At 44.0% G+C, this 21,122-nt stretch overlaps 1 protein-coding gene across 3 annotated transcripts in view; it reads left to right on the forward strand.

Annotated features, from left to right (window-relative positions):
* The window catches only part of nedd9 (neural precursor cell expressed, developmentally down-regulated 9), a 30,557-nt gene extending 10,436 nt beyond the window's left edge, over positions 1-20,121 (forward strand). For 2 of the 3 annotated variants that reach the window (XM_031874792.1, XM_031874790.1), the window contains exons 2-7: positions 4,672-5,055; positions 14,999-15,097; positions 15,991-16,116; positions 17,164-18,336; positions 18,745-18,834; positions 19,190-20,121. In XM_031874792.1, the coding sequence (XP_031730652.1) occupies positions 4,678-5,055; positions 14,999-15,097; positions 15,991-16,116; positions 17,164-18,336; positions 18,745-18,834; positions 19,190-19,741 (2,418 nt within the window). In that variant the 5' untranslated portion in view covers positions 4,672-4,677 and the 3' untranslated portion in view covers positions 19,742-20,121. Of the gene's footprint in view, positions 1-380; positions 4,097-4,671; positions 5,056-14,998; positions 15,098-15,990; positions 16,117-17,163; positions 18,337-18,744; positions 18,835-19,189 lie in introns of those variants that run through there. The other variant, XM_031874789.1, reaches the window with a different exon arrangement.
* Positions 20,122-21,122: the final 1,001 nt, after the last annotated feature.

Here is a 21,122-nt window from a genome sequence, read left to right on the forward strand (position 1 = left end):
TGTGAGTCAGAGAGTGGAGGGGCTCAGACAGCTGGGTCTTCAGGCTGTGCATCGAGCTTCAGGTGCCAATCTGGACAGCTCAGCTTTGCACGTTTCCTCGCTTTCTGATGACGAAAACATACCAGCCATGAGAGCGTCTCCAAAACCAGATGTTGCAGAGACCTGGGAGACCCCGAAAAAAATAATACATGTGTACAGGAGTTTTACACCTCCTTTTATCTTCAGGACCTGCTCCGTTTTTCAGGCCAAAATTTGTCAGGCTTCATCTTTAACATATTTAGAGTCAAAACTATTAGTTGTTTAATAGTTTCGGCAAGAAAAACATTTCAGTCATTTCTTTTAAAAAAAAATTGAGTATTTGAAGGGAATTTTTTCATTTTTGTTTGACATTTCATAGACGGAATGATTCATTTAAAAAAATAATCTGCAGATTAATTCACAATGAAAATGTTTGTTAGTTGCAGCTCACTGTGAAACAATATCAGACGTGACACAGAAAAGCTACAAATATTTACTTCACTGGATCTGGTAACGATTAAAAATGGCAAAGTAAAATCACAATAAACTTTCTGATGAAAGTATATTTTAAAAAGAAATTTAAATGTAGTATTTAAATATGTAATTTATTATTATTTGAAATAACGTTATACCCTGACACATGTTCAATAGCTTGTATGACGCAACACACAGCCTCTTATGAGCCTAAACTATCTGAAATATAGCAAAGCCATTAAAAGACCTTCCACGTCGTCTAGAGATGAGACCTTCTTTTGACTGTCTAACCCACTCTATGAACCTCTGCCAACCCCCGCTATTTCATTAAGATTTGAAGGTCAGGACCGGAACCGCCTCATATTTACATTAGGAAGCAGCAGAACGCCTCTCGCCTCGCCAGCTTATAACGGATAACTTCCTGGAAGCTCGTCTGAGGATGAAGCAGAAGGGGCCCTCCCCGCCTGCCCACTGACTAATGGCAAACACATGTGTTTATAGGAGGATCAATGGCGAGCGGTGGAGTCATCGTGTTGTGACTAACCGATGTCTACACCAGAGATCTGACGCCCGCTTTAATAGACAGTTTCACCTGCTGCGATTAGAGTCACGCAGCTGACTGAAGCAAACAAACAAAAAAACACAGGAGCGTCACTTCAAAAAGAAAAAAAATGATCTGCGTGTAGCCGTTAGCCGTTACAGCTAACTACAGGTTTGTTCAGTGTTATTAGTGGGGGTGATGTTTTCTGCTCCACATCACCCATCAGGTTTGAACATCCCATCTAGCTCTAGTGTGACTCACCGTGTATTGGGGGTGCTATCGAAGTGATCATGATTTGTATGTTTACTTCCCCAAAAGCTCTGCCCGAATACAACCACACCGTAGTGAGGAGGAAGGTTGTGTAAATGTGTCAAACTTGTCCCTTTTGGGATCCTTGTAGTGGCCAAACTCACAGCAATGGGTGATGCATTAGGTGTTCATGTGTTTTGCAGCATTTTTAAACACAAACTCAGTTTGCTCATGGACAGTTTAAGGTTTTTATCAAGGTGTTGGCAATCCTAAAAGAGCTTTAAAGTATGACATTAATATTGTGATGGTTATAGTATTTATGTCTTATTGACATTGGCTTTATGTCCTCATAGTGTTGGTTGTAAAAAATTATAAAGATTTCTGCCAAATCAATTTTTCTTTTAGATATTTTTCTTTCCTCTTGACTTTATTGAAATATAAAGTATAAACGTATATATACAAAAGTGACCATAAAGCATTGTTATGACACCAAACTAAGCACTCATTCGTACGGTGGCCCTGAAGGCTTAGCGCACTGCAACGTACAAAACATGCAAATAGACCCAAAAGAAAGGAAATGGAAAAAAACAACTCGTGCAGCATTAAGAACAAAAAACAAGCACAAACTGCAATTGATGACGAGGTCTTCTCAGGCTGCAGTGCGTTGAGCTTGATGCGTAATTTTTTGCAGAGGACGTTTTAAACATGCGCTTTACAAGTTTATGCGGTTGTCAGTACCATTTTTCAATGTCTGTGTATTAGTGCACATGTGGTGCAGCTGGATGCATCGCTGTAATTAGCAGAGACAAAAGGAGTGCGATACGTGCTGCTGCTCTGGTGTCTTGAGGTGATTTCATTTCTCTTTTGAGCATCAAACACCGAGCAGTTAACCACAGCAGGACAATGAGTCTCGTTCAAGAACCACTCGTACTAGCAGGTTGCTCTGAACGCACAAGTGATTTAGGAGATAATGTGTAGGAGATGTTGTGATGATTTTGGCATGACAACTTTTACATTTCAGTGTTTTAGGAAGATTATCTTTATGCTCATCTGTTAGTCTGTCCAGTATTATCCTCTGTTGCACCCGACAGTGTAACATCGCTTATATATATCTCATAGAGTGTCACGTCCCCTTGACGCCGTCTCATATTACTCGTGGACCGCTTTGCTCTAGTTTTTTTAAGTGTTTAACCTACATTACTGGTTTATTTTGTGTCCCATAACACCACCAGTGACGCTGTTAAACTTGTTATCTTTTTGTCTGCAGGACTTGAAGCTCGGTAGTGTGGAACTGTTTTGTTTCGGTAACATTTTTGGGAGTGAAACTTGCACACACAATCAGAACAGAGCTGGCAGCCTTTACATGGCAATTTTTGCCATTGATTTTACTAATGATCGAACTGACAAATGTTAAGTTAGTTAAGATTAAAAGTTTGGGGAATCTTGTACGAACAAACTTCCCAGAAGGGTTCATAATAAGAATGTTCTTGCATGAGGCCCAATGTCTCGAATATATTCAAACTCTTAATTGGAGCCACAGTTGCAATCACAGCAATCAGCCTTTTCTTTTCCTCATGGATGCCTCTGCCAGCCTTGATCAAATTATTGCGACAAGCAAACATCCAGGTCCGCTCCCATTGGGCGACGTCGACCTACGGGGGTCACAGCGGAACTTGACGCAGCTAGCTGGCGGCGGGGGGGTGATTGTGAGGGTGTAATTGTGTTGCTGGCTAATGGTCCTGACAGTGCGCTCAGACAATAGCCAGGGAGGCCAGGCCCGCAGCGAGAGATAACGACATTAGTAGCAGAGAGAGTTTCACATGGGAACTGCATGAATCAGACCGGGTAGGAAAGGGGAAGGCCAACGAGGGTTCAAGAAGAAGAGGGCTTCCTCATTCCCACACCGAGCTTCTGAAGTGTGAGGCGTTAATGACAGACACAAAAAAAGTACTTGAAAGATTAGTGAAACTGAATAATACTTTACTGTTGAGAAGCTGTATTTGGATGCTTAAAAACAGTTAAAGTCACCGTTTACTTGTTGCTGATAATCCTCACTTTGTCAAGATTTTGCCTTTTATGTGCATGTCGCTTGTATTCCGATTAAGAATCCAATTGTACTCTGCTGATTTCATCTGGTACGAGTGTGTTTAATTCAAGCAGCAAGACCACGCAGTGTGCTTCTGTAGCTTCAGTTTCATTACAAGATCGTTTTTAGCCATTTTATTGCAGAAGCAATAAATGTCAACAAAAGATGTGTTGCTTGTTTTCTTTTTATTGTCTTTACAAGGCCTATCTGCCTGGGTGGTGGTGCTGCAAAAAGCAATCAAGTTGAGTTGTTCGCACGAAATAGACAAGCTGGGAAAACCGAACACCCTCCTTTCCCTCAGTATCTAACTTTAAGGTGCCCTTGAGCAAGGCTCTTAATCCCATAATTGTGTTTATGGCGCTTACATATGAAGTACAGGACTGTTGTGCTGGACGGTTTGTCATTATGCAAGTATGAAGCAGCTGAAATGGAGTGTTCATACTCAATTAACTCCTTCCATGGATGAATAAAGGCTAAAGGGAAAAGACTGATGTATTTACTGAGGCAATTAGTCTTTAAATGCCCCTCTCAGACACAGAAGTGGCACACTCTGGGGGTTTTCCTATCTCCAAAATCTGTGGTTTTGAGTCATTATCCCTCAGCCCTCGCTGGCCCTTTAGATAACTGTGCCCCGGAGCAGAGAGCGCAAGCTGAGAAAATCCCATCAAGTTCAGATTGGTCTGAAAAGGCATCTGGTTTGGAGCTGTGGGCTGATGGGATCCTGCATGGTAATTTGAAGCGCAGAGAAAAGTTCACCAGCATGTCATTCGCCAAAGCGTTTTAAAACCATAGAAAAGTACTGCAGCTGATAGTAAACGCTCGTGTTTTAAAGGAATAGTTTGGCATTTTTGTGTGGTGATCGACACCACTCTTGTGTCTGTATGCTGAATATGACGCTACAGACAGTAGCTGTTTAGCTTAGCATCAAAACCACAGAAGCACAACTTGTCTTTTTTGTGTTTTTGTACGAATTTAACAAACAATATATAATGTGTTGATTGGTGAGCGTTGGAAGGCTGGACAGAGGAAGGCTAGCTGTTTCCCCCGGTTTCCAGTCTTTATGCTAAGCTAGGCTAACCAGCTGTTGGCTATAGCTTTATATTTAAAGTAGAAAAATGAGACTATCGATCTCCTCATCTTATTCTTAGCTAGAAAACTAATAAGCTGATTTCTTAAAATGTAGAACTATTCATTTTATGTTCAAAATAATTGATTAAAATCTGACGGTAGGTTGCTTCTAGCTTATTTCTGTGAAAATGTAGCAAAGATCTTCGTCTAAAGAACGTCTGCTTTCTTTTTGCAGAACCTGATGGCCAAAGCATTGTACGACAACATGCCGGAGTCCCCCGAGGAGCTAGCCTTCCGCAAAGGGGACATCCTCACCGTCATCGAGCAGAACACGGGAGGCCTGGAGGGCTGGTGGCTCTGCTCTCTGCACGGCCGCCAAGGCATCGCCCCGGGCAATCGCCTAAAGCTGCTGATCGGACCCATGTTCGAGGCCCAGTCGCCGGCCGCCGCTGCCCAGTCGGCTGGCTCAGGGGGAGCTCAGGGGATCTACCAGGTGCCACCGTCCCTCCAGAGTCCACAGCAGCAGAGTCAACAGAGCATCTACCAAGTCCCACCTGGACAAGACGTCTACCAAGTCCCCCCAAGGAGTACTCTAGCTGCCGATAACACACCGAGCAAGGTGAGACAAAGAGGCTTACATTTTCCTTGGGCTGCAATTAATGACTATTTTCATTATCAGTGAATCTGCCAAATAGGTTTTTCATTAACCACTGATTCCAATCTTGCACCATAGCTTTGAACTAGCCTTTCCTTAAAGTAGCTGGTTGGAAGGAACAGCTGTGGACTATTGGCAATAAAAAGTAGAAGAATACAGCTTACGATAGCTTGTTTGGTCCAAGCAACAGTCCAAAGCCAAAAAAATAACAAATTCACAATGATACAAAATGAAAAAAGCAGCAAATTCTCACTTTTGAAAGGCTGGAAACGCGGCCAAATGCCTTGATGAATGTCAATTAATCAGCGAATCGTTTAAGCTGACATCTCTCCAAATGGTTTTGTTTATCCGATTAGGTATTCACTGTCACAAAGTAGTGGGGTACAAACTTTTAAAAACCACATGTCAACGATTTACACAAGTGCTATAGATAAATAGAAAATAAAGAAATGGAGGGGGTTTAGAGAAAGGAAGAAAATGGCGACTGATGTGTTCGCTGTCCTCTGGAGACAGTTCTTTGGGATCAGAGCGGATTTAAAATGTAAACTCTGGTGAATGAGGCCTTCACTGGCGAGTGTGGGGTATTAGATGCGATAGGACATGGCATTTACACCGTGACCCGTTTATCCTGCCAGTCTGCCACGACTCTCATCAGTGTGATTGCACACACAGGGAGCAGAGAGGCCGGAGAGATTGTGGGTCTGCGATGTGAAATGTGGACAGGGTGTGCCGGGCCTGGTGCTTACCACAGAGCAGGGTAGTGTTTTTGTGCAGGGCTCCCATTTGGCTTTATATGTACTGTATATTGGCACACAGTGTGTAGCAGAGCCAGTCGAAGCCACAGATGGGCAGTGAATATGGGAACTTGTGGAAAAGCAAACAGCACAGAGCTGTTTTGGGGATTTTGGTGGAGCCCAGCTGCCTGAAAGTAGTTTTTTATTTTTTTGTATTTGAATGCTATTCACAGGGTGGCTGGCAAACCCAGTACACCTGGCAAGGCCCTTTTCAGTAGCTAATCCCCCTAGCAGTATTTCCATTGTGTAGATTTTTTTTTTTTTTACTATATATCATTTGGATATGGACAGCGAAATAGTACACAGAGTGCCCTCCGAATCAGTAAATAGTATATGAAGTAGGGCTGTACCGAATTACTTAAATAGTTTAAGGGTATAAAGCATTGTAAAGTCCAAAAGTCAAAATGTATGGAAAAAAAGATAGATGCATTGATTTCCAAAATTCACAACTTAATTTTATCTAACCAAATATTCTGCTTCAATCCATATTTGTTGGCATTTAGCCTTTTATAAAACTACATTTTCATTTCCTATAACTCCTCATCTCGAAGTCAATGGGTTTAGGAGCTTTCTTTAAGAGATTGACGTTTTGTTCTACAACATAAAATATGTCAGTAAATACCCCTCTCGTGAATTTTGAAGCTTTAATTAACAAGCCTTAAAAAAGGCGGTTGCTGACAAGTGGCTAAATGAGACTACAAAACGTCATCACACCGGCTAGTACCTTTACAGCCTCGTGTATACTCACACTCATGTGACCGTGGTGTACTTTGTTTATCGCCTAACGCTTTTTGCTGATGCCAATTGCATTCACACTTCAAAAAGCATAAAAGTGGTGTGGAATTGTGAAATTATCTTGCTGAACAACACGTGTAAGTATCATACACTTGTTTGCCACAAGGCTTTTTTTCTGCAATAATACAAAATCTAATGGAAACATTTAGATTGACTTTTTGTTGAGGGAACCAGTGCGATGCTAACTTCTGGGTTGCCCTACAAAAATAGGTCATCCCTGTCGCGCTCTATAGCTACCATGAGCATCTTGTCTTTTAATTTATTCATGGTAGGAAATGTTAACTGATGTGTTGGCCTGTCATTGCCAAAAGCAGTTAGGTAATGTTGGCCATTGTTAGCTAACGTTAGCCAACACAGTAGCTAACATTATCTACTACTTATGGTGAGTGTTTTTAGCTGATGTGTTGGTTAACATTAGCTATCAAAAGGGACTGGATGTGAAAGCTAACATTAGCTTACAGCAGCTAACATTAGCGTCCATAAGTGATGCCTCGGTCAAATTGGTTAATGGTAGCTGGAGTTAGCAAAGTTAAGCTCGTTATTGCTTTATAACTGACATTACTGAGGTAGTTTGCTGACTCTATTTTTGTGCTGCTGTTACACTACATTTCATTATGTCCTATTACCCCAAAATTGTCATTTGTGGCCATTGTTCAGCTAAATTTGCATAGTCTTGGTTTAAAAAAACGCACCAGTTAAACAAGTGTGCGCCCAGTGGTCCGTCTTTCTTAAATGAAGTCATTGGCAGGAGTGTGCTGAAACAGGAGGGAAGAATATTCCTGTTTATTCAACCGCTTAACTAGTTTTAGCACCTCAGACCAGATCATCCCTCCAGGAGACGAATAGTAATTACATGCTGGATGAGCTTTTGAAATCCCAAGGGTGTTTTTCTTTTATCAAATCAGCTCCAGCCATCATAGAAATGAGCTAAGGTATGCATTTTCAGTAGGTAAATAGGCAGCAGGCGCCGAAGGCTTAGAGGACTTTGTGCGATTGACTGTGTGATAGTCAGTCAGAGCCATGGGGCCTGAGAGGAGAGACCTGCCAATCAAACCTGCACACCGTCAACCAACACCTCTCGTTACCACTAACGAGCCTCGGGGCTTACGCGATGAATGGAATTAAAAAAGGCTTTGGTGATAACATGGAAAATCAAATGACAGTGTGCATTGGGCTGTAATCATGTTATTGCAGAGATTAAATTGAATTTTGGACGTTTAACGTTCCCTCTAATCTGTGGTTATCAAAGTGGTGCAATTTTTTCGGCGGTGGTTCATGTCTATTAAATAGAACGACTTTGACTGTGCTCGTTTATTTCACGGAGTTCAAGGCTCTGTTGTTTTCCAGTGACGTATCCGCCTGTTAGACAGAAGCACCAGCAGCCTCTGTGGCCACAGTCGGTCCTGTTAAAGTCAAACAGCAATACCTGTAGTTAAAGGTTTGTAGAGTGGACGATGAAGAGTTATTTTGGGCATCCAGGGTTCAAAATTTAAAGTCCCCTGTTTGCCTACAAAGGCTTGGATGAACATGAAACTGGTTGAATCTTCTGTTCAAAAGATACACGGGGCCTAATTTAGCTCTTTGGTAAAAAGTCAAAGTTTACTCTCAATAAACAACAACTACTTCTTTCTTTGAGGTAATAGCCACGTTTGGGCTTCAACTTTAAATACGACGCACAACTCTTCAACACACCGGGCTTTAGTTCCCAAGCGTTTTTTTAAAGGCTGTCTTGCCTTTATCAGGGTGGTTCTTTTCAAAATACATTTCATCTTTCAACTGAAGAATGTTTAAGCAGGTTGACCTCAACACGTCCCTCGTTTAATTAAAGTTCACTAACAAAAAAAATCTTGTTTTTTTGGAACAAATATAAAACATCTGGGATATAAAGCATGGTATGTGAGAGGAGAGTTCTGTGCTACTTATTCAATTTTGGTGAAGTTTACAGTGTGTTGTAGCTTCTTCTCCATAGCAACAGTGACAACAGGGGCTAAGGTTTGAAAGCTAGTTTTTTGCAAACTAATTGACAAAAAGCTTGATTAAGTGAAACGGTTGGACATCAATATAAACCTGGAGTAAAGTGAGAAATGTCCGAGAGACTTTAAAGTGACTCCTTCCACCGCCTCACAGTATTTGTGGAGATCATGTCTGTTCACATGAAATCCAAACCGTGACCTTTGCTCTTCAAAACACCAAACTGTTTACTACTGCTCGTCCTTGCGCAGCAGTATTGATGACAGGCTGCCGAGCGTTGACTCACCCCGCATGCCGTCTAAATCTGCCAAGAGCCAATGGAGCTGAAGGGGAAAACAGTCTTTTTCTTGTTGTCAAGCGACACTCACTCGCTTCCCAAAATGATTATGGAGACTGATGTGGGCTTCCTAGACTGATAATCCCCTCTCATGTTACCCTAAAGCCTCCCTGCAGAGAACGGTTCCTGCATGTCCTTCGCCATGTGTTGTGTGTAGAGTCATGCATGCGCGGGTTTGCATGCCGACCTCGCAGCGCAAATCCAGAATGGCAACTGGTTGCTTTCTCTTCATGTGGTGTGGGTCTCTGGTACATAAAGGCACACTGAGGTTTTGGCGCTCCATTCCTCTCTGGCTGTTTGATGCTGCGGCCTTGTCCTTGGGTGACCCTCCTGGGAGGTTGAACTACATAGCTGCCCCCCCTCCCTTCTTCAAGGCCTTCGAGCTGGGACCATGTTGCACAGATGCCTGGAGCTCTCAGCCACACAAAGAGCCTCCTCACACGGAGAAGCCTTGTACCGTCTTTTATCACTCTGCTCTTAAAGGCCCGTTTTTTCGTTTCACTGTGCTGCTCTTGATTTCCTTCTTCTGCACTGAAAGGTGTGTCTGTTTCACGCCGTCCGTTTCCTCTGAGGTCACGGTGCTCAAAGACGGGTTGGGTTCAGAGTTCAAAGATCTCCGCCGAGCTTCTTATCTACTCCTACCAGACAGCCTTTTCATTCCCCACTTCCTGACATCATGAGGTCTGCTCCTTGTACGGGCATTTCCTCCACTTGATGTGCCGTACCCATAGATCCAATCTGCTCATTGGTGCCATAAAGAGGCAGGGGTGCAACAAAAGGATTGATAAACTCCCACACAACTCGAGGAAGTGGCCCTGATGGCTGTTTACAGGCCTTATGGGTGTGCCATCTACCTTTATAAAAAGTCCCCTTTTGGATGTAACCAGGTTATGTGAAATGAATGGCTTGTTTGTTTGCCTGGGACATATTTTCTCGGCCTAATCATGCGCATGACAATCCCAGCTGCAGATAAGTGAGTTATTTCTTCCTGGAGCAAGCCAGCTCCTTCAGACAACCCGTCTGCTCGCCATTGTCACAGTTGTGATGAATCGCTGGCCCATGAGGCTTGACCGGAGGGGGCGAGGTCATAAATCATTTGCACCGAGAGTAATCTGCTCTCTGCGGTGTGTGCATACCGAGGACTTTAAGTGTGAAAGTGTGATAAAGTAGCAAAGTAGGAGGTAAGCTAAAAGTTAAATTTTAGCTGAAGAGATGGAGAAGTTCAAGTTTACTTTCAAATCGCCTTTTTTATCCAACCAACTGAAAGAGAATCAGTTTCACATCATTGGAAACAAAGAAAACCAGGAAATGTTTACATTCAAAAGCAAAAGCATGATCATTTTTGGGGGCATTTTTAGCCACACTATGAATGACACTGTCGGCCTGTCGCTGGGTCGGTCCACCACTTTGGTCCAGACTGAAATAAACATCCCAACAACTATTGGAAGGATTGCCACAGAATTTGGGTCAATCATTCATGTTCCCCTGAGGATAAAATGTCTTAGCGCCATCCTCATCCGATCAAACTTTGAATTTGTCAAATACTTTGGTTCATGACTAAAATATCTGCAAAACTAATGACATTCCCATTAACCTCAACTGTACGTTGTGTTTAGAGCTAACTAGCTAATGTTAACACGCTTAACAAGATGGTGAACATGGTATCAATACATCTGCTAAACATCTGCATGTTAGCTTAGTCATTTTAGGCATGCTAGTGTTAGCATTTAGTAGAAGTAAAGCCTCATAGAGCAGCTAGCATGTCTGTAGACTCTTAGTCTTGCTCCATATAGAGATTCATGCTGAAGGCTCATTCAAAACATTTCTCATTTCACATTATCCTCTTATTTTCTAAGAACTTCCTCATGACATGGTTTTCTTAGAAAGTAAATACCCGATTGTCAGATGCATCTTTTAACAGTACTCTTCAGATAATCATGCCACCGGATTAAGAAGCTGCTTTGATCATAGCGGATGAACGATGATCCTTAGTCGCGCTAAAATCAGCGTGTTCCGTTTCTTTTTTTTTTTTAATGCTCCCCATTAAGCCTGCTGTCTGTCTGGGTTTAGCCACTCTGACGCGTTATGGAGAAACGTCTCGAAAGCCTCGCGGGACTCACGAGTTAATTACCTGCATTAATTAGTTTGGCACTTTAATAGGCTGGTGCCAGTGGCTGAGGGGGAACATCGCCGCGGCCCACAACACTGTGCTGTGATTTAGCAAAGCAGACGAGGACAGGTTACTGCAGAGCAGCAGCACACCCGTCATTTAGGAGATGCAGTCATACACAAAATACCACTCTTACCTAATGTGTGTGTGTGATGGCGTGCTTAGATTGGTGCCCTTTGGCTGGCGCTTATTAAAAAAGGTGAGCCTGCGCTGACGGAGCTTTGTCAGCATCCAGACGGATGGATGGGAGCACAAAAAAAAGGAGATGAGGTGTGAAGGAGGAGATGGATGGATGTAATTCAATAAAGCACCTCTTTGACGACTACGTCGTTGCTGTCCCCGTCTTTTATAAAGCCGACCTTATTTGTGTCAGCAGGCCATTAGCGGGGGGGAAGTGGCTGTGTGTGTGTGTGTGTGTGTGTGTGTGTAACCTATGAAAAGGTGTGAAATGATGATTTCCTGTTAAACACAATGTGACTTAACTCACCTGCAGACAATCGTGCATGAATTAAAACGTAATGATATTTTGTTACTCAAATCTTTCATTTAACTTTGGATTTATTTTATTATGGCAAATGCAGGCAAAACACCTCTAAAGTGTCACACTGATGTCCACTTCTTCTGCATTCATTAATTAAGTCATTAATTCGGACAACAGAAATTTGTACACGAGTAACATTTACATGGTTCTTTATATAAAATATTTTAAAAAGGTGAAGGAAACGAAGCAGTAAAAGTCAAATAGGTTTTTAAAGAGCAAGATACAATAAGATGAGATAAAAGTAAGAGATTTGACAGGAGATTCAAAGTGAAGTAATGAGTACTCCTCAATTGAAGCTAATAAAAGGCAAACGTTTTAAACAGACCTGAGAGCAGCAGGAGATCAGAAATACTTTTTGTCCCTCTAACCAATAGAAGTATTTTTAAATTCCATCACTTGACACACAGGGTGCCGAAACTCACTGCCCAACAGAGCATATAACAACCTCATGAGGTAGTTGATGATGCTGTGACGACGCCTCTCAAATGACTCCGAAGTAAAGCTTAAAAGTCCTATGTGCCAAAACCTGAGCCTGCCAGGATGCTAAGTAAACACTGCATTGTTGAAAGAGCCATGACTCACTCACCAAAACGGCGTAGGAGCGTTAACAAGGCATCTTATTTGGCTCCTTGGGGCACTACTTTAAAACCTGATCCCTCTTTAGTCGGTCACTCTGTGTGCTCTGCCTCCTCGCTGAAGGAATCCTAAGAGCCTATCACCTGAGTGGGAGCGATGTCATCGGCGTCATTGGATGCCGTAAATGTTTACCCGCCAGCATTTTTATAGCAGCGCCAGGCGTCCTCGGAGCGACAGCCTGCCGGGTTAAGCAGAGGGGCCGGAGATGGGAAAATAAATGAGCAGCGTGCATCTGGCAGCTGGCTGAGAGGAGCCACTGATGGGACGAGTGCCACTCACAGCCGTGACATGTACCTGTGAGAAAGGTCAGCGAGGTCTTTGACAGACACCTCGCTGCCATCTGCATGTGACCGAGTCCCCCCCCCCCCCCCCCTTATCATCAGCACACAAGCTCAACCCGCAGGGACAGCAGCCGGGCTGCAGTGACCTTTTAGCGAGCATCACTTTGTTGTTACTCAGTGAAAGGCTGGCTTTTTATCCGCTGTGTCTGCTGACATGCTGTGGGAAGTTTGAACAGCCTTTTAAAAAATTATTTTAAACACATTTTTATCCTGCAAACAAGGAAAATAAATAATGTAAAACGCAGCTCTCAATGCTCTTGCGAATAAAACTAAAGCAGAGTGTATTCACACCGACATGGAGGCAATTAATGCACAAAACAAGTACTTCAATTTGGCCCGACGGACAAAATGCGCATCTAAATTCGCATTCATAACTCAGTCAATCTGATTATAGATTTAGGTTTTAAAAGAACTCAAACAACTGTAATTTACTTAGTCCATGAAATAATACCTCCTGTTTCCATCCCCCAAAGCACCTAACATATGGGAACTGTAGTTCCAAAAGGAGTTTGATTAACTCCTAATTCAAAGCAAGACAATAAATACTGTTAACGTTTTCCTGCTGCACTGTCACACTGTTTTTTGATAGAAGTAGTTTTGTGAACCAATTCCCCACTAATGAACATATTTTGTAGCGCTATACAGCCAGATGGTACATTCATGAGAATGTAGTTTCCATCGCTGCCCTTAAAACATCTTTTATTTCAGTATGTAAACAGCCTGAAGTGTTTGGAGCGACGGCGCGTGAGAAGAGTCCCCGAAGCAGCGAAGCTATTTATTCCTGCGGCGGTTTATTTCAGACCCGTTTATTTCAGCCCGCGGTGTACGTTTCAGCTCTGACCCCACAGGCCCTGTTGGGATGATGTATGCACGGACGGGAATGCCAACAATGGACACCTTAAATCACCACGGGCCTGTTCAGATTGGACTTATGAGAACCATATGGACTACTGTTGAGTCAGACTCCGGCTCAGATGAATGGCATTCCTTTCCATACTAGGCGACGTGCTCTCATTTTCCGTTCCTCTCGCTTTCCACCTCTTGTTGCCTTTTTTTTTCCTCATAAATCTCTTTTACAAACCCCCCCCCCCTCCCCTCCTCCTCCTCTCCATCTCTGCTGCTGCTTCCCCAGAAACATTAATCTCAGTCGGAGTTGGCCGAGTCTACATCTCCTACTGCTCACTCTCAGATAAATGTACGGCAGATTGTATTCAGATATTAACTCGGCTATACGGCGAGTCATGAGTGGATACTGGGATTTAAGACTCGCAGCTCCCCGGAGACTTTCCCCTCTGCCAGGAAGCCGTGCGTATGGTTCCTATTTTTGAGCCCCATTAATGAACCCAGTGTGGCGATAGTGGTGCGCGGGGGCAGAAGAGGAGCGCCGGGCTCAGGGAGGGACATTCCAAGCATTCCTCAGTCTGTCTGACGCAGCGTGGAGGTCTGCTTTTAGAGGGGGAGGGGGGGAACACTGGAATTAGGAGGTGTGGAGGGACTGATTAGTACTGACGGGAAAAGAGGAGGGACAATGTGCTACAAAAGAAAATTAAACAGGGGCAAAGGTGTGTGTGTGTGTGTGTGTGTGTGTGTGTGTGTGTGTGTGTGTGTGTTTCAGGCAGTAATCCGTAGCCTGTCTGCACCACAGTGTAAAATGTTTTACAGGTGTGTTAAATCAGACAGCACGAAGCGTTCGGGTTGTTCATCACTACCAATGATGATTACTTCACCGGGTTTAAAAGCTCATAATCCAGCCAGCACTCCGATAAAACGCTCTCACGCTAAATCACAAAGCATTTCCTTGAGGTTTAAAGTGCCTTACCGTTTTCACAAAGCACTGCTGAAGCTTTACTTTGGCCCATTCATAAAGATACAATAAAATAAATCACTCAACTGAGTCAGTTTTACGTTTTATTTAGTTTTTATTAGTTATTTATTGAGATATTTTGTTTGTTTTCCAGTAGAGCACTTGGCTGAAATAGCAGTTCTATATTTGCTTCTTTATGTCCTTGTAAATTAAATATTTTTGTCTATTTGATTGTTGGTCAGAAAGAAAGAAGAATATCTTTGGGCTCTGAGAAATTGTGTTGGCACTTTCTTTTTTTTATCTGACATTTTACTGACAAAACAATGAATTAATTAAAATATATATATTTTTTGTATTTTAGCTTTTACCAGAAATGAACCACTATAATGATGTCAGGAGGGTTCTGTTTGTACTTTGTGATTCAAAGTATTTGTCCTGAGCACTGCTGTGTCCCAGGTGTCGTTTATTTTAGACAGCAGTTCTAAATGTTTGTGCCCCTCCCCACTGTGATCGGACAGGTGGTGACCCCAACCAGAGTGGGACAGTCCTACACCTTCAGCCCCGGCCAGCACAACCAGCAGGACCTCTATGATGTCCCACCCAGTAGATCACAGGGGGTAAGTGTCTCATGTTCCCACAGCACGAACTGTTTACCAGTATGACCTGCTAGTAAACCAATGGGGATAACCACTAGTGTTCATTGTTGATTGATTTCAGAGGGATTTAAGTGGAATTGATCAATACATGATAAAAGCCCTAAAGGAAAATATAAGTCAAAATAAAATGTCCAAAGTCAATATTTGCCCATAAAAGAAACAAATCAGCCCAGTGCTATGTTTTAGAGATTAGAATGTGTTTTCAGACATCCACAGGTTTCTATTAATATCCATACATAAAAAAAATAATTTTGCAAATTCTTGAGACTTTCTTTTGAGTTGTTTAATCAAATTGGTTAAAGTTGTATTATCGAGGTTCACTGTGGCAGAATACAGAACTCAAAGCATGCAAAGACACTAATATGGCTCTTTAAATAAGTTATAGTTTTGTGGATATAAAACTAAGAAAATGTCATGTATGCAACTTTTGCTCTGATCCACTACTGTTAGGCATAAACATTTCTTTATAGAAACAATAATTCAAAACGTCAGCAGTCAACGCAGCAGTAATAGTTTTTGACAGATGCAGTGTGAGGTTTGTATTTGTCAGAATGAGAATGCAGCTTCTTTGATCTTCAGCATGTTCCGTATTTTATTCTGCCACACATCCTGTTCTCTGCACGGACTGTATTTTCTCAGAAAGGATCTTTGACTGTAATACTTTTCTCCTGTAATCTATCTGCAGCGCTGTAGCTCATCGAAAAAAAGCTACTTCTAATGTTGCATGATGCATTATTTAAAGCACAGCAAGTGGAGAGTCTACAAAATAAAAGACTGCAATTGATCAGATAAAACCAGTGATCAGAACTCGTACTACAAGTCAACTGGTATTTATATTCTGCTTGTGTTTTCAGGTGTACGATATTCCTCCCGGTCAGATGTTTCCTGGCGCCAGAAACCAGGGAGTCTACGACGTTCCTCCGTCTCAGATGGACCTCAGGACGCAAGGCGTTTACGACGTACTTCCCTCTTCTCAAGGGGTAAGCAGGCCTTCCACCACAATGATCGGTCACACGTTTCAGTCGAATACAGTTTGACTTGGCAAAGCGGTAGCTGCTGAAGTTATTTATTGACACAGTCGCTGGTATTTCTCTTAATTGTCTGCGATAAATGAATACGTCAAAATGTCATATTTGAGACGTTCTTGCGGCGGCACTAAAGGACAGCTTTGCCTGCCAGAGTTTAACCAAAAGCTCTGCGAGTGGTTCTGCATCTGAGCTTGAAAAAAATAAAAAATAAAAAAGGCCATATAGCTGTTCTCTTTCCAGACCCTCTAAGATTTCTGCAGACCTCCATCCCCGACCAGGCAAAGAGCCATCTGTGTGTTTGTAATGAGCTGAAATCCGCCTGGACGTGTTATTTGCGTCGTTCTTGAATACGGTTTTGGGCGGGCTCGTCTCGCTGTAACGAGTGCGTTTTAAAATTGATGGAAATCACTTACAGGCCGCCGTTTCATTCTGCACGCTTCACACGCTCTGCCTGGTCAACCAGCGGCAGGTTCAAGCTTTGTGCTACTCCGCCTTAGACGGAGGAATCCGAGCACAGAAACATTGAGGTTTCTAATATAGCATCTACAGATAGCCAGGTGGCCTCTCACTTCCTCAGCTGTATCCGCTGAAAAGCCGCCAACATTCAGTCGACTTCTGCCAGTCAGCTGATTTCTTAAATGTCATGGTAACTGGAACGCAGATTTCTGAGAATCTCATTACTACAAGTAGAAGACTGCAGACTGGTAAAGTAACAGCAGAGAGACCGGATGAGAGGAGACATCATTGCATGAAGTGCTCGTATTTAAAAAAAAAAAAAGAAAAAAAAAAAAGTTATTTATATATATTTTAGTCAGCCCAAAGTCAGACTAAAACTGTAACCTCTAAACTAAACTAGTAGCCTGGGGACAGAAGACTTTGTTTGCAATGTGATATAAGAACAAAAGCTTCTTACAAGTCCATGTGGGCTTTTATGACACAATAAATAAACACAAACGCAGAGATTGTGAATTTGCACCAATGCTTTACTTCTCCCTGCAGATCTACTCGGTGCCCCCCTGCAGGACCAACCCCGCCCTCCAGGAAGGGAACTACGACTTCCCGCAGCCTCTCAAGCACAAGCAGGAGGGCATCTACGACGTACCTCCCCCGGCCCTCACCAAACCCACTCAGAGCCCCCAGTCGCACTACGACTTCCCCCCCACGATGGAGCCCCCCGCCCATCACCAACACCTGAACGGCAACGGCAACGAAGGCATTTACGACGTGCCTCCGTCCGCCCTCCACTCCGGGGCGGGGTCACAGAGCGACGTGTACGACGTCCCGCGGGGCATGCAGCCCCCGCAGCAGCACAGGACCTCGCCCGCCGACCGGGACGGAAGCAAAGGTGTCTACGACATCCCCGCTCAGGACACCCGCGCCGTCGCAGACGTGACGGACGGCGTGAACCGCCTGTCCTTCTCCAGCACCGGCAGCACACGCAGCAGCATGTCCACCTCTTCGTCCTCCACGGTCTCCGAGGGACGCCTCGCTCTGGACGTGGACGCGGCTGTGCAGCGGCTGTGCCGCCTGCAGCAGGCCGTGGAGGCCTCGGTCGGCGCGTTGCATTCGATGGCAGCTTCCCCTCACTGGAGGACTTTCCCCTTCATGGAGCGCCACGCCAACGACGTCCGCACGGTGTTGGACCGGGTCCGCGCCGCCCTCGGGGACTTTGTCGTGTTCGGCAGAGGGGCTGCGGCAAACGCCACGGCTCTGTCGGACTCCAGCCTGCACAGTAAGCTAAGGCGGCAGCTGGCGCGCCTGGAGGACTCGCAGCAGATCCTCCTGCAGATCTACCAGGTGCTGGAGAGCTGCAGCTGGGCCCTGAACACGCTGGCGTCCGCCGGCAAGCACCACAACAAGAGCGACGACCTGGACCGCTTCGTCATGGTGTCCAGGACGTTGCCCGACGACGCCAAACAGCTGGCCTCCACGATAGGCAGCAGCGCCGAGCTCCTGTTCAGGCGGACGCATGCCGACGGGTCGTCCTCCATGGGGAGCACACCAGAGGAGAGCACCGTCCACCCGCTCACCTCACCCTCGTCCGATAACGACAACTACGGAGGCCAGACTAAGCCCTTCCCTGTGCCCTCCGGCCAGGACAAAGACAACATGAACAACAGCGAGAAGTGTGTGAAAAGCTGGATGGAGGACTACGATTACGTACACCTGCAGGTAAATCCTCGGGGGGAGAAACGTCCAGGCTACGCAACGTTTCGTTTGTAGTGCTTTCTTTAAAAATGTTAACATTCTGTGCAGTCTAAGTGATACTTTTAGGCCATCGATGTAAGCCCTTGGGTCTGGTCCATTTGTGTGGAACAGAATGTATTTTTAAATACTAGAAGTGTAGAAATGTTTAAATCCTCTTCATAGGGGTTGTATTTAAAGCATGTCTCGTTTCTGGGATTGTCATGTCATTTTTATATCTAGAGACTTTCTGTTACAAATCTTCAATAGTTTATTTATTATTCCTTTATATCCACCGACTTTATACTACTGAGTATGTTGGATGTATGAGAAAGTTCAAACCCGGGCTGTGTGAGTACCTCTGACCTCTTCTCACCTCCTCGTCTTCCTCCGCAGGGCAAAGAAGACTTTGAGCGTCAGCAGAAGGAGCTGTTGGACAAAGAAAACATTATCAAGCAGAGTCAAGTCCAGCTGGGCCAGGAGCAGGTGAGGTTCTTTACTTTGGCACAGACATTGTTGCACTGGATTCTCTGTTATCACATCATGCATATTTATGTATTCATATCGTCAGACACACACACAGATGTTGACCTTCAGGGTCTCGTGGGTGAGGCAAACATTTGGAGCCTTTTTGACTGTTGGCAGTAGGGCTGCAGCTAACGATAATTTTCATAATCTGCAGCTCATTTTTGCGATTAATTAGTGAATGAAACGATTGTTTTTATTCGGCCGAGAGTCCAAAACACTGTGGTTTTCCTACTTTTACTTAAGTTAAAGATGCAGGTACTTCTTTCACAAGCGAGGTTGGAAAATAATCTTGAATCCTGTCGCCCCCCCGCAGATCAACCAGTTCAAGAAGCTGGAGCAGGACGTGATCAAACCGGTGGAGAACGACGTCACGCAGTGGATCTCGCATCAGCACGCCGGCTCGACCTCGGCCCCCCCCACCACCACCACCACCACCTCGGACTTGCCCTCCGCCCGAGTGTGCGCTCGGGACCGCCAGCTGCTCGGCTTCTACTCCGAGCAGTGCGGGCAGCACTTCGCCACGCTCCTCGGCGCCGTGGACGCCTTCTTCGGCTGCGTCGGCACAGGGCAGCCCCCGCGCATGTTCGTGGCGCACAGCAAGTTCGTCATCCTCAGCGCCCACAAGCTGGTCTTCATCGGGGACACGCTGTCCAGGCAGGCCTCGGCGCCCGAGGTGGCCAACCGCGTGATGAACTCCAGCAACGTGCTGTGCGACCTGCTGAAGACGGTGGTGGCCGCCACTAAAACGGCCGCCCTGAACTACCCGAACACGGCCGCCATCCAGGAGATGGTGGACAGGGTCACCGACCTCTCGCATCATGCTCAGCAGTTCAAAGAACAGTTGCTGCAACTGGCCAACTTGTGACTTTCACCCAGGAGACAGACTCTATGTGTACATTAATCTAGTACAAATATATATTTACAGTATATGTATATTGCTCATCTTTAAGTTTTGGATGTAAATAGTATCCGTTCTGTGTATATATGCTCTATTTTTGTGTAGATGTTTTATATTATGGTATGAAGATATGTGTAGGTGTCTGTAGGATTATGTAGACTTTTTTCATAACATTCCTGTCGCATATTACAAAGCGCCCTATGAGATGTCCGGTGTGTTTCTTTTCCCTGTAGAGTGTTGTCTTACTGCTGGGTGTGACAGTAAATCTCCTTGTAAATCACGTTAATGTTCAGTATATGTGTGTGCGTGTGTGTGGAGCTCTCCACAGAGTAAAGGATTGTTCTTAACCACGTGAATGCGTCCTTTATTTTTGCTGACATAACAGATTTGTTATAGCTGAAGAGAAATACCTATGATAAAGTCAGAGGTATGGTATATTTTTCTTTGCGTTAAATAAAAGTTGTCTTGGATGTTAGTAAAGGTCAGTCAGACGGCCTTTTTTAAGCAAAATGGGGTTTTGAAGATCTGATTTTTTGGGGGACTAAAACCAATGAAGGAAATGCCAATTAAAAATGATCTAAAAATATTGCTAACATTTAATGTTCCTTCACAGAAATGTATTCATGTCAGGGTGAACACTTTTTAGATCACCATAGTGGCAATTACAGTACACTGAAATTCAAAGTCATAAGCTTTTTATTTTGCTACAGTGTGATGAAGGCCATGCAATGCAGCTGAAAGCTCTGGAAAAAGAAATCACATAAGATTGATATTGAGAATGAAAGTGGAAATGGTAGTCTGACCAAAAAAAAAAAAAAAAGCACTCAAGGTCTACGAACTTTTTTACCCAGAGCTTTCAACTGTATCTCGTGATCTTCAGTGGATGGAGTTTGCCCAGTTGCCTTATCAAGTTACAGCAACGAAAAATAGCAACTACTCAAAACAAGTATGAACTTTCACACTGAAATATACATTTTGTATGTGCAGCGTTTGCTCGGTTGTCATATCAAGCTGTTGGAAAAATCGAATAAGTGGACCTTGAGTTGAGATCTCTTTTTGTCAAATTGTGGTCTTCATCCACAGATGGTGTTTGCTTAGTGTCATGTCATTTGAGTTAATATTCTTTAAAAACAGTTTGGGAGCTTTGGTGCAGCCATCCATGCAACTGAAATCTTTTGTAAGGTCACAAGGGTATTTTTTTTAAGAAGAGGATCAGTAAAAGAGTGCCGGTGCCAAAGAAATTATTCTTCCCTTTGCTTGGGGAACATTCGATATGACACATGGAGAATAATGAGGGACGAGAGGCTGCGGTACATGTGTTCTCTGGACCGTGAGAAACATCGTCAGA

Source organism: Anarrhichthys ocellatus, unplaced genomic scaffold (genome assembly GCF_004355925.1).
Source record: "Anarrhichthys ocellatus isolate YVR2014 unplaced genomic scaffold, GSC_Weel_1.0 scaffold84, whole genome shotgun sequence".
NCBI lineage: Eukaryota > Metazoa > Chordata > Actinopteri > Perciformes > Anarhichadidae > Anarrhichthys > Anarrhichthys ocellatus.